At 48.4% G+C, this 14,174-nt stretch overlaps 1 protein-coding gene across 2 annotated transcripts in view; it reads right to left on the minus strand.

Moving 5' to 3' along the window:
• Window positions 1-1,825: 1,825 nt before the first annotated feature.
• TG (thyroglobulin) overlaps window positions 1,826-14,174 on the minus strand; it is a 231,513-nt gene continuing 219,164 nt past the window's right edge. For both annotated transcript variants that reach the window (XM_027972878.2, XM_042254076.1), the window contains 3 exons: window positions 4,728-4,862; window positions 3,184-3,374; window positions 1,826-2,027 (listed from right to left, as the gene is read on the minus strand). In XM_027972878.2, coding sequence (XP_027828679.2) covers window positions 1,909-2,027; window positions 3,184-3,374; window positions 4,728-4,862 — 445 coding nt within the window. In that variant the 3' untranslated portion in view covers window positions 1,826-1,908. The remainder of the gene's footprint in view (window positions 2,028-3,183; window positions 3,375-4,727; window positions 4,863-14,174) is intronic.

The raw sequence follows: 14,174 nt of genomic DNA on the forward strand, positions 1-14,174 counted from the left end.
CTCTCACGGTCTTGGGAGCAAAGCTAATTTTGTGGCAGAGTGACAGCTCTCTACCCAACAACTATCTCTCCACTTGTCTCAGCTAACTGCACCCCAGCTTTGCTGGAACAGCAACATCTATTAAGGAAACAAGTCATGCCTAGTCTAATCAGATCATGGTAAGCCCATTCCCTACTATCTAAAAGTCTAAAGTAACTGGTCTAAAAGTGAGAACACAATTCCATTATGGACAATGAGATGTAAAGGGAAATCTGCTAGGAATTTCCAGGAAAGATTTTCCTCCAAGAAAAGAAAGAAGCACTTGAAGGCAAGGCCCTTGGTACTCTGTCCTGCTTACTTCCAGCATGGGATGCTATCAGGAGGGGATGTGATGTCTGGAGCTGTGGCAGCCATGTTATGTTAGTGAAGCGAACCATCATCCATGGACTGAAGATAGCAAAGAGGAAGGCTACACAGAGTCTGGGTCCTTGACTGCACCACTGAGCCATTGGTCAGTCTTGGGACTACTTGCCTCTGGAAGTATCCTTTAGTTAAAGCATTGTAGTTGGGTACTTGTTTACTTACATGGAACCATCTTTGCAAAAAAAAAAAAACCAACAACCTATAATGCTGATTAGAGGTCACCTGGGGTTTCAGGGCTATCAGTAGGCTTTTACAAGACACACAGACTTATCTGAAGTCCAGGAAGCACAGGGAAACAGAAATCAGAAGACTTGAGTTGAACTCTGATCCTCTACCTCTCCCCTGCATGAGCTTAGGCACCATATAAGCCTTTCTGAGCTCCGCCTTCCACATCTGCAGAAAGGGAGTGATAGGCCCAACATATGAATATTCACTGGCTTTGGTCTGAGTTCAAATGAGATGACGTGTGAATACCACTTGTGACGTGTCATGTAAACGACAGACTGTGAACCAGCTCCACCTGCTTCAACTTTGGGTTAATTGTGTGTGTATAGAGTGGGGGAGCGAGGGGAGAGAAACAGGAGAGAGAGAGAAAGGTTGGGGTGTGGGTGAGGGATCTAAACAGAAGATAACAGAAGATTTACCTTCATAAGTATGTCCCACAGGAGGTGAATGATAAAATCGGGTGCTTACCTGGGAACTCAAGTCAACCAAAAGCTAGGGAGAATTCTGCATCCTTGCACCTCTTTCCTCTCACAGTCAGGTCCTGTCATCTCTAATTTCTGAAGGGTTCATGGATCTGTACCTTTCCCCACTCCCACCCCATCCTCTCTGCCTCCATCCAGACTTCACCACCTCTCATTCAGAATACTGTCCCAGCCTGAGTTGGCCTCCCACCTCCGTTTCGGAATCTTCACAAGAGAATTCTTTCCAACACACAGGTGAGACTGTCTTCTTCTGGGGTTTGCCCTAGAGAGATCCCCATTCCCTGGGTCACTGCTAACCTGCCTGACTCTCCTTCTGGAGGGGAGGGTCCTTGCCCCCCTCCACCCCCATTACCCTGCACAGTGCTTGGTGCAAAGGGGATGCTCCATCAATATTTGTCAGAAGGAAACAGCACCCTGGGATTTGAACCTTGGGAGGATAAGGACATAGTTTGGTGTCTCCCAAGTGAGTGAGTGAGTGAAGTCACTCAGTCGTGTCCATCTCTTTGCGACCCCATGGACTGTAGCCTACCAGGCTCCCCTATCCATGGGATTCTCCAGGCTGGAGTGGGTTGCCATTTCTTTCTCCAGGGGATCTTCCTGACCCAGGGATTGAACCCAGGTCTCCTGCATTGCAGGCAGATGCTTTACCCTCTGAGCCACAAGAATCCCTGGTGTCTCCCAAGGACTGTCTGAAATTAATGAATCTGAGTCACCAATGCTTTTCTGCATGTAGACACTTTATTGATAGCGGCTATGTTGGAGAATAAGGTGTCCAGGGTGGCATTTGGGATGGGGCTGGTCACTTGCTGTAGGTCTTGGAGGCTAACTCTGGGAGACCCAGGAGGTCCTCTGTCAGCCCAGAGCCAGCCAGCTGGTCCTCCTCTTCGCTCTCTGCTGACAGCCCGTCCTTAGTTTCATCTGAAATAGGACAGACAAGGCTGGTCCAACCTGGATCCGATTTCTCCCTCATCTCTTCCCCTATGACCCAAAAGAGACCCCGGTCTTTGATGGGAGCTCCCTAGTGATGCCCCTCCAGAGGGAGATTTCTGGGGCAGGGCACCAGACTTATAGCCTGACTCCAGGGATATACTAAGAGCACGATGGCCTTGAGTTCATCAACTGAGAAGATAAAATCAGAGTTGAGGACGTCCCCTGCAGTCCAGTGGTTAAGAATCAGCCTGCCGACGCAGGGCACATGGTTCAATGCCCGGTCTGGGGAGATTTCACATACTGCAGAGCAAGGAAGCCCGTGTGCCGCAATCACTGAGCCCATGACTCACAACTGCTGTGCCCATGCCTCCTGGAGCCTGTGCTCTGCGAGGAGAAACCGGCACACCGCAGCTAGAGAAAGCCCGTGCAGCTACAAAGACCCAGCACAGCCAAAACAGACAAACTAATAATAATAATAAAAAGCAGAGTTGCGAGTCTAAAACGTATGTTGGCCAAGCTGCTTCCCTACTGAGCGCTCCAGCCTTTCGCTCCCCACAGGAGGAGCTCCTGTCAAGCTGAAAACCTCAGCTCCAGCGTCACCTCCCCCAGGAAGCCTTCCCAGAGGCTCCAGGGAGATGCCAGCCCTCGCTCCCTTGGGACCTCCCTAGTGAGGGGTCAGGCTTCCATCATGGCACCACAAAGCGGAAGGGCATTCGCTGGTTATGTCACTCACTCCCCCACTTTTCCGGAAGCTTCTGCACCGCTCTCTCTGTCCCCAGTGTCCTCATGATTCACTTCCTCTCAGCACCTTTGCAACAGGAAGTTCTCTTTGACAGGAAGAGATGAAATGCCCGCTTCTCCCCTGGCAGAAAGCCCTTTCTAAGCTGTTTCAGCCAGGCCTCCGAGGGCAGTGAGTAGGAAGTTCAAGGTCTCTCCCCACAAGTGCTGCCTGCCGGTGGCTCCCTTCTCAACCCTCCCAGCCCTCCCAACTCCCGGCCGCCCAGGGTCTTCTCACTGTGCTGCCATCAGAACAGGAAGCCTCGGCAAAGAGGACCCACTCTTCCTGCCTCCAAACTGTGAGCCCCTTACAGGAAGGGGCGATGTCAATGGCATCCCAGGGGCCCAGCGACCCCCTGCTCCCCACCTGCCGAGGCCTTCAGAGACTGGATGTACTTGGACCAGAAGGAGCAGTCGGCTTTTTTCAGGCCCTGTCGGTTGGGGAGCAGGACACTGAGCTCCTTGTAGCTCTCTGCGCCATCACGGGGGACAAAGTCAGGCCAGGGGGCTGCAAATTCAGGCGCTCTCCTGGAGAACTCATGAGGGTAGTTGGGATTTCTGGGGAAATGAGAAGAAAGCAACACCCATGAGGAACGACGCTCTTTCCTTTCATCATCTGAGATCACTGCCCACTCGCACACAGTCTCTGAGGACCCAGTCACACATCTTTAGGTGTTGGAGCAGGAGTTGAAAACCCGCCCCATCTGATTCCAGGGCTGTGCTCTGAACAGCTGTGTTACACATGAGTAAAGACACAGAGGCCCTGACTCACCCCTCTTAGGCCATTTCTAGAAGAGGAAAAGATGTGAGTTCAGGACCCAGCAGTGTTTCCCAGGACCTAGCCCTGCCCTTCTGACTTTCTGATTGCTCAGGAGGTCACATGTCCTTTTCAGTTCTGGTGATCTTTTCTCTGCCAGTGTCTAGAATGCCTTTGTTTGCCCAAGGCCTGGGCAGGTAGGTGGGCCTGGAGCTGGACAAACTTGTTGGCCACCTACAGGTCAACTTGTCCTTTGAAGTTTCCAGGGGGCTGAGCGCTGAGCTCGGTGAGCGCTGCTGGTCTGGTGCAAAGGGACAGAGGTAAACCACAGGGGGTGGGCAGTGAAGCAGGAACTGGCTCCAGAAGAAGGAATGGTGAGCACACTAGCTGGGCTAGAATAGAGGTGTGGGGGAAGGCAGGGGGAGACAAGGAAGGGTCTTGAGCACTGGAACTTCATTTGATCTTCTAAGATGGCAGGCCTGCACTTGGGGTGATTCTGCCTTCCAGGGGGCATTTGGTAATGTCTGAGATATTTTTGTTTTCATAAATGGAAGGATTGATGATGAAGCTAAAGCTCCAAAATTTTGACCACCTGATGTGAAGAGCCGACTGCTTAGAAAAGACCTTGATGCTGGGAAAAATTGAGGGCAAGAGGAAAAGGGGGTGGCAGAGAATGAGATGGTTGGATGGCATCACCAACTCAATGGACATGAGTTTGAGCAAACTCTGGGAGATAGTGAAGGACAGGGAAGCCTGGCATGCTGCAGTCCATGGGGTGGCAAAGAGTCGGACGCAACTGAGTGATTGAACAGTAACAACATAACTGGAACACGCGTGAGGTGCTCCTAGCCTCTAGTGGATGGAGGCCAGGGATGCTGCTAGACAGCCTACAACGCCTAGGACGCCCTGCCACAAAGACTCACCCAGACCAGTGTCAACAGCGCTGAGGGTGAGAAAGTCTAGAGCCATCCAAGGGAGTACATGATTGGGATGTTTCTGTACCAAGGTCACTTTGGATGGAAGGGGAGATTGAGTCAGGGAGACCACTGGCAGGGAGGCAAGGGTGAGTCCATCAGCGCAAAGTGTGACCTTTGCGTTCAGAGGGAGGGGAAGGGATGCACACGACAGCCTCCAGGCACACACAGTCCACTCACCCGGATCGGATGAAGTTGGAAAAATACTGCATGATTTTCAGGGAAAGGCTTTTCTCCTCCAGAGTAAACTGCCCCTCGTAGGCAGGGTAGAAGGGAAGTCCAAAGGCATACAGAACATCTGTCAGCAATTCCAAGCTGGGAAAACACACAGAAACAAAAGTTACAAGAAAAAACAAAAGTTAAAGGAATATTAAACTGCTGGAAGAACCCACATGAGCCAAAATCCAGTATTCATGCCCCAGTGATGATTTTCTCTCTTTATGTCTTAGATTCCTGTGTGGTGCTTAGTTGAGTTGAGATTTTGCTTGGCCCTTAGTCCAGTGGCCTCTTGGGCAGATCCTCGGCACATAGGTTGAAGAGTACCCAACCCTGAGAATGCAACTCCCTGGAAACATCTGTAAGACTAAGCAATTTTCTAAGACAATGTTCTCTTGACTGCATTCCACAATACTTAGAACACTATCAATTGAACATCTGTTTGTTCAAAGTAACTTGTGTTTTCAACCCCTTCCTATGCTAGTCCTTATAATCATACATGGTTTATACTCTCCAACTCTTTTCCAGGTTGATACTCATCCATGTAACCCATTCAGTACAATGCCTGGCACATAACTGGTCAATAATACATATACTATGCTTAACCGGAGATCTGGATGGATGTGAGAGTTGGACTGTGAAGAAAGCTGAGCACCGAAGAATTGATGCTTTTGAACTGTGGTGTTGGAGAAGACTCTTGAGAGTACCTTGGACTGCAAGGAGATCCAACCAGTCCATTCTGAAGGAGATCAGCCCTGGGTGTTCTTTGGAAGGACTGATGCTAAAGCTGAAACTCCAATACTTCAGCCACCTCATGCGAAGAGTTGACTCATTGGAAAAGACTCTGATGCTGGGAGGGATTGGGGGCAGGAGGAAAAGGGGACAACAGAGGATGAGATGGCTGGATGGCATCACTGACTCGATGGACGTGAGTTTGAGTGAACTCCGGGGGATGGTGATGGACAGGGAAGCCTGGTGTGCTGCTATTCATGGGGTTGCAAAGAGTCGGACACGACTGTGACTGACTGAACTGAACTGAACTGAATGAGCAGCAGGCAGGAGGGAATAAAGATTTGGAAGCCCAATGAGTGGTTGAAATGGACTGAGCTGGCAATGGGGAGACAAGTCCAGTGGTACACAGGTCCATGGGAGTGAGTGCTGGGAGAAAGGCTGGAGGGACTTTACAGCAGTATAGTAGAGAATCTGACTTTTCCCAAGAAGTCTGGCCCATGCCCTCTGGTGGCTGGGAAGTAATCCATGCCATACCGATGTGAGTGTCCTTCTTTAGGGCAGCACTTTGTTGGCCGTGCTGGACCTTCCTTAAATGTAGCCGTATCAGCACAGGGGCTGGCCATGCCAGATCAACCACGTGCCTTAGTGTGGGGGCTCTGGGCCATATGATAACACTCAACCTGGAGACTGAGGTTAACCACACGGGCAATCAATGAAGCAGTCAATCACGTAAAGGGGCTCCTATCAAACCTCTGAGCACCATTTGAAGGCACCTCCCTGATGGACACCACTCTGGGTACATCTTTGTTGTTGTTCAGTTGTTAAGTTGTGCCTGACTCTTTGCTCCTCCATGGACTGCAGCATGTCAGGCTTCCCGATCTTTCACTATCTCTCAGAGTTTGCTCAAACCCACGTCCATCAAGTCAGTGATGCCATCCAACCATCTCATCCTCTGTCGCCCCTTTCTCCTCCTGTCCTCAATCTTCCCCAGCATCAGGGTCTTTTCTAACGAGTTGGTTCTTCACATCAGGGGGCCAAAGTACTGGAGCTTCGCTTTCACATCAGTGTCCAGAGCATGGCCCTCCCGATTCCATGGGGAGAGGGCAACAGCAGAGCTTTGCGTTCGGAAGCCCCTGGACGCTGCACTCTGCCGCCCTTCCTTTGATCGTAATCTACATCCCTTCCTTGTGACGACCTCAACCATGACTACAGCAGCTTTCCCTGAGGTCTGTGAGTCCTTCCAGGGAATTTTCAAACCAGAGGGTAGTTTGGGGAACCCTCCAAATTTGCACTTGTCTTCAGAAATGAGCGAGGTCTTATGGCGAGGCCGTGTTCTCTGACCTTGCACTTGGCCCAGTTTATCACGAGAGCCAATTTCTTAACTTTATAGATGAGGAAGATGAAGTTCAGAGAGGTTTCCTGACTTACTCAGAGACAGCAGGAACTTGAATAGCAGAGTTGGGCCAAGAACCTTGCTAGGAAGGCATGATGTTAACAAAAGACCTGAGGGGAGTGGCCCAAGGACACTGTCCCTGGTCCTGGCTCCTCTACTCTCAAGCCGAGTGATTTCCCCAAAATTACCTGACCTCCCTGATTTCCTGTTTTGTCATCTGGGGAACGAGTGTGAAATACCTACGGCACATGGCTGCAGTGAAGTCTGAAATACGGGGGATGCAGTAGGTACCTGAAAGCTTGGCCCACTTCTTTCTCATTCTCCTTCCAGATTTAATCAACCATCTTTGAGGTGTCAGCGGCGTCTCTGAACAGGGGTACAGAGTCACCAGTGATTCTCATCAGCGCTGGTACCATGGGCAGATATGCCCAGTGCTGGTCCTGGGAAAGGGCTTAGATTACATGACTCCCATGTAAAGGCAATTTGTACAGAGACTAAACTGCTCTAAAGCAAGAAGCAAAGTTGGGTGACTAGACAGTGTGACTCTGAGTAACCCACTGTGATGACCCCAGAGATGGGAAGGGAGACCACCCCCAAGATGACGGATGTGAAGGGGGACATTTCAAGCGCAGAAGGGGCCTTCTCTGCTGTTCCTCACCTGCTTAGGCTGGGAACTGCAGTGACTCACGGGCCTGAGGTGGGGCTGGGGGCCCAGCACCTGGTCTAGCCTGGGGACTTCCTAGGGGCTCGAGAGCCAGAGTGCCTCCTATGACCATCAGACTTATCAGCAGGCGTACATGTGACTCTCAGCAGGGCATAGAAGAATGACACGCTACTGAGTCACTCCGCTGAGACCCTGCTCTATCTGTCACTTGTCACCCACGTAACTTTAGATGAGTCATTTGATGTCTTTGAGGCTGAGTTTCTTCATCGTGAAATACAGACCAGTGCATCCATGGCACGTGGAGGCTATTAAAACAAGTGTTTCACAAATGCCGGGAACTAGTGTGATTATGGTTTTTATTGTTCAGCAGCTAAGCCGTGTCCAACACTCTGTGACCACAAGGACTGCAGCATGCCAGGCTCCCCTGTCCTCCACTATCTCCGGAAGATTGCTCAGATTCATATCCATTGAGTCCATGATGCTATCTACCTACCTCATTCTCTGGTGCCCCCTTCTCCTCCTGCCTTCAATCTTTCCCAGCACCAGCTTCTTTTCCGATGAGTTGGCTCTTCGCATCAGGTGGCCAAAGTATTGGAGCTTCATCTTCAGTATCAGTCCGTCCAGTGAACATTCAGGGTTGATTTCCTTTAGGAATGATTGGTTTGATTCCTTGCTATCCAAGGGACTCTTAAGAGTCTTCTTTAGTATCGAAATTCAAAAGCATCAATTCTTTGGCACTCGGTCCAACATTCACATCCATACATGAGTACAGGAAAAACCATCGCTTTGAGTATATGGACCTTTGTTGGCCAAGTGATGTCTCTGCTTTTTAATAGGCTGTCTAGGTTTGTCATAGCTTTTCTACCAAGGAGTAAGCATCTTTTAATTTCATGACCAGAGTCACCATCCACAGTGATTCGGGAGCCCAAGAAAAGAAAATCTGTCACTGTTTCTGGTGCCTGCATGAAAGGCATCATAGAAGGAACATGAGACAGTGTGAGCCCCCAGGACCAACGGCGCTCAAAATAACAGTCCTGAAGGGTGATGTCTCTTTGCAGCTGTTGTCAGGTACCCCGATTCTCTCAGAACCAAGGTAAGCTTTCCTTCAGCGCTGAGCAGGGAGGAGGAAGTGGCACCAGAATTGATAGGTTCTGGGACCCGAAGAGGCAAGCCCCTTGTTCAGTGACAAAGCATCCACAGTCAAGCTCGGACAAAGCCCAGAGTCTGCAGTCCCCACCTGGACCGTTCAGCGGCCAGCTCTCCTCGGCGCCTGTTCAGCTACCATTTCCCGAGCACCTGTGACATGCCAGCGACTGTGGTTGGTCTGTGACCAGCAACATTAAGGACCAGCCAGGAAGTAAGAGTAGCACCTGCATCGTTTGCAGGTGACGACCCAAGGCCCAGAAAGGTGATACGTCACAGGAGAGCCGGAAGTGTGTGTTGGAATGACTTCTGCATTTTACAGATAGAGAGTCCGAAGGTCAAGGAGCTTCATGTGATTTCCCCAAGGACAAGCGGTGGTTGGTTATAGAACAGTGAGCTACTCAGCTTTTCTGAGCCCCGGAGAAAACCGGAAGTTTGGGAACCACTCGAGTGCATGCTCATTCAGGTCTTTCGGCTCTGGTCCTGTGAAAGGCATGAGAACTGAGACCAGAGGAACTGAGGGCTACATCTGAAGGGATGAGGGACATTGGTGATCTCTACACAAGCCAGTCACCAGCTGGTCTCTTTGGGAACCATTGCTGGAGTAGGCTGGGAAGATAGATTAGAACAGAAATCGCAGGGTGGCTGCAATTATCCGGTAGGGACAGAAGGCTGCTTCCTTTAACAGATTGCACCCTGCTCCCCCATCCCCGCCCTGGCCCTGACCTTACCTTCTAGCCATCCTGCTCACCTAAAATCTGCTGGATTTGCAGGGAGGCTAAGCCTGCATTCCAGCGAGTCAAAAGCAAAGTCACATTTCAGAGACTATTCACACACAATCTCCTGACCTGAGCTCTGCTTCCAGCATAAGGGAGGCATCACACATGAACGCCAGGGCTTCTTAGGGAGCAGGACTGAAGTGCTGTCCTCAGAGGAATACACTTGTTTCTGGGCCCTGTGGACACAGTGACCTGCGCTGGGGAGCAAGGGGGAGGAAAGGGTAGGATCTTTCTTGACATAAACAGGCCACATGTTTGCCTTCTGGAGGCTGAAGAGGCTTGGCTGCTGAAAGGCCATTGCTCCAGCCTATGTAACTGGATTGATCTGAGTTTCTATCCTTGTTGTTCTGACTGCAGGAGGAAGTTTGTTGACCTCATCCCCATAAAATATACTCCTTTTCTTATCTTTAGCCAGCATCTCTCTCGACAACTTCCTCCAAACGAAATCAGGGAACACAAAGGAATAAAAGTCCTTCTGCTTCTCAGGCCTTTTTTTTTTTTTTTTTTTTGAAGGGTTGTTAAATAACTTACAAATAGGAGCTTACCAGTATGCTTCTCTTTGTGCAAATCTAATATGCAAAAGTTCAGATTCTTCCCATGAATTAATCAAGAAGTAATTATATGCTTTGGCCTGTGTGTTACAAAAGGATTCCCTATACAGTACTTTAAATAACACAGCCCCATCCATGGCTCCAGATGAAATAGTTGCAATATTTCCATAGCTCCCTAAAGCCCAGCAGAGCTGGATGATACATGCTTTGGCAATACAGGCGACACTTTCAAAGGACTTGCTGGATTAACCTGGACATTGTATTCCCTACATAAGGCATAACAACTGTTGCTCAGAAAAAGCTAAACTTTCCTGGCCCAACACATCTATTCTCACCAGGAAGTTATGTGTCTACCAAGAGCCAACTGTGTTCCTCGCTAATCTGTTTGTGCCTGTTATAGTTCTCACTGTAATTACAGAGCTGAATTAAATGCACTGCATATTTCGTGGATGCCCCACTTTCAAGAAACCAAAAGTGGACATCACAGAGCTTGCATTTTGGTTTTGGTTTTGCACAAATTTCAAAGAGAGAATTCCAAACTGTGTTTTTCTACTCAAACTTTTGACCCTGCACGAAGCATGGCAAGTACATGTATGTTTATATGCTTACAGTTCAAATTAAATGTTTAAGGCATATACATACCTTATTCATTTTTCACAAGTTCCCATTTTCGTTAACTTTCTTAACTAAATGATCATAATATTGGATAACAGGGTTTCCAATGGTTTTCAGTGAGTTGTGTCATGAATGTGAAAGAAAAGACCAATGTGCATTCTACATAATCTTAAAAATCTCCAATGCCTTTCTGTCATACTCAGATACAATAATATCTCTGCCTGCCACAGCCTGCAAACTCCTATGTGAACTGCAAGACCCCATCTTTTTCTCCCACATCTCCAACTACTCTCCTCCTCTTCAAAAGACTTCAGTTCTCCATCCCTCTTTATCCTCAGACATGTCAAGCTTTTTTCCTTTTTTCTTCCTACTTCCATTATCCAAACTTATTCTACTTATTTATCATCTGTTCTTTGCAACCTATTCTTAGACCCTTATTAGCCTTACCCCTGACTATAGTGTTAGTCCCAAGAGTGTAGCCCTTCTCTGTCTTACCAGTTGCTCTATCTCTAGGATTTCCATCTCAGAGAATCTGGGGCATAGAAGATAGTAGTTATTTGTTGTATCAGTGTTTAAAAGGATGCATAGCACAAGCCCTTATATATCACGAGGTTGGCTTCAGTCTCAGAAAATTATTTACTTCCATCTTTACTGGGAAATTATCTTGTTAATCACACAGGATGTAGCCAGGCCAAGGGACTCAGTTCAAGAATTCAGCCTCTTAATATTTTCTTTGGTTTGCTAATTTCAACTAATCCACCAATACACATGAACTAGAAAGATAAGACTATGAATCTGGAATGTCAAAGGCCCCTGGAACGCACAGAAACATCTAGAATTCACATGCAGTGGTGTACACAATGCCTTGAGTTTGAAATTGATGGCTTTGTTTTTCCAGGGTTGGGACAACTTGTGAAGGAGGAACATAAATGCTTCGTTAGTCATTTTTTTTTTTTTCTCAGACCTTATTTTTCCTAAAAGGAAAATAACCCAAATACTGACCAGCTACAATATGCCAAGTATTTAATGTATATTGACAGGAATCTTCACACTATGAGGCCTAAGTAACTGAACCCATTTTCTAGGTGAGGAAACTGAGGCAAAGGAACTTGCTCAAATGCAGCAGCTAACAAATGGAAGAGATAGGATTAACATCCTAGTTGGTTTAGCGTCCAAGGGTGTGTTCTTCTACACTGACTTGCTTCTTCCAAAGGTATAGAACAGTCCAGCATCCTATGTGGAGCTTGGAATGGTGTTTAATCCCAAGAGTCCGACCCCACCGCCCATTCAAAGTCAAGTCTCAGCTCTCTAAAATGTCTTCTGCACTGCAGAGACACGAGAATCACATCTCAGGATCCTGGAGACCAAAAGCTTTGGAATAAAGACCTGAACAGAGCACATGATTCAAGCCTGATGGCTCACACAGTCCCGAGGTGAATTTCCATGCGAATGATGACCTGACTCTACCTGCCAGGAAGCTTAAGATCATGGGCCTCAATCTCTTTTCTGAAGTGGCCACAGCAACCCTTTTGGTGGCCAGTTCCCCCAAACCACTTTATCTGTGGTTGCTTTCTTCCTCGAACTTGCTCATTCCAATGTGGGTTCTCCCAGGATCATACATTAAACAGTATGAGTAGCACCTACTGAGTGCCAACTTTACGCCAGGCAGCAAGTTAGGCTGTTTGCATGCTTTGTTTTACTTGATCCCCACACACTCCTGTATGTTATCAGTACTATTACTAGCTCCATCTGCGGATGAGGAAACCGAAGCTCAGAGAGGCTGTCACCAGCCAGAGGCACACAGTACAAGGCAGAACCACGCTGAGCCCCCTAAGGACAGGCAGTATCAGAGAAAACACCAATGCTTCCTGCTATGCTTGCTGGGGCCTGGCTCCTAGAGGAAGGTTTGGAGAGGAACCCCCAAACCTGAGTCGGTCACAGGGGAGTCCTTTTGCTCATGAGTGGCAGAGAATAAAGGGAGGGGTGCCATTCTGGGAAGATACTTGGCAAGTGTGTCCTTTGAGAAGAACTGGTTAGAGAGAAAGACATCAACCACAGTCAACAAGATGGTGAAGCCGGGACTGGCAGGGAGGGAAGAGTCCCTGCAGAGTGTGGGAGGTGATGCTTAGAGACAGCTGGGCAAGAGAGACAACGCCCATGGCCTGAGATGCAGGAGTGGAGAGCAGGCCAGGGCCTTGCCTGATGTGACCACCAAAGAGAGCCTGTCAGCTCTCCAGGGCTTTGTAATAGAAGCACCAAAGGTTCTGGTTGGGTGGTATGCTGTGGTCTGCCTGAGACTCTGTGGGGCCAGACACAGTATCTGGGGGTGGGTTGGTCCTGTGCTTATTCAGGGATGGGGTCTGAGAAAGGGGTCGCCACTTCCCTCAAGTGCTGTTAGTGATAACTGCCATTTTGAGGGATGCCAGCAGTGCTTATCAACTGAGGAGCATTTTGGCCCCCAAGGAAAGTGGCCATGTCTGGAGACATTTTTAGTTATCACAACTGGGAAGGTGCTCTGGCATTGAATGAGTGGAGGTCAGAGTAGCATGCAATGCACAGGATAGGCTCCACGCCAAAGAGTTATCCAGCCGGAAATGTCAACAGTGTTCAAGTTGAGACACCCTAGATTATAGTCACCAATGAAAATTCCTCTTCCTGAAACAATAGGCTATATAGATGGAGCCATGGAGGAAACTGGCTCAAAGTCTCTGCAGTGAGCAGCACTGAGCAAAAGAAACACTCTAAGTTGTGTTCACTTAGGTTCAGTCACTCAGGTGTGTCCGACTCTTTGTGATCCCATGGACTGCAGCACGCCAGGCTTCCCTGTCCTTTACCAGCTCCTGGAGCTTGCTCAAACTCATGTTCATTGAATCAGTGATGCCATCCAACCATCTCATCCTCTGTCATCCCTTCTCCTCCTGCCTTCAATCTTTCCCAGCATCAGGGTCTTTTCCAGTGAGTCAATTCTTCCCATTAGGTGGCCAGAGTACTGGAGTTTCAGCTTCAACATCAGTCCTTCCAATGAATATTCAGGACTGATTTCCTTTAGGATGGACTGGTTGGATCTCCTTGCAGTCCAAGGGACTCTCAAGAGTCTTCTCCAACACCACAGTTCAAAAGCAACAAATCTTCAGCACTCAACTTTCTTTATAGTCCAACTCTCACATCCACACATGACTACTGGAAAAACCATAGCTTTGACTAGACAGACATTTGTTGGCAAAACAATGTCTCTGCTTTTAAATATGCTGTCTAGGTTGGTCATAACTTTTCTTTCAATGAACAAGTGTCTTTTAATTTCATGCCTGCAGTCACCATCTGCAGTGATTTGGAGCCCCCCCAAAATAAAGTCTCTCACTGTTTCCATTGTTTCCCCATCTATTTGCCATGAGTAGATGGGATCAGATGCCATGATCTTAGTTTTCTGAATGTTGAACTTTAAGCCAACTTTTTCACTCTCCTCTTTCACTTTCATCAACAGGCTCTTTAGTTCTCTGCTTTCTGCCATAAGGGTGGTGTCATCTGCATATCTGA

The sequence above is a fragment of the Ovis aries genome, chromosome 9 (genome assembly GCF_016772045.2).
Source record: "Ovis aries strain OAR_USU_Benz2616 breed Rambouillet chromosome 9, ARS-UI_Ramb_v3.0, whole genome shotgun sequence".
NCBI classification, from domain to species: Eukaryota; Metazoa; Chordata; class Mammalia; order Artiodactyla; family Bovidae; genus Ovis; species Ovis aries.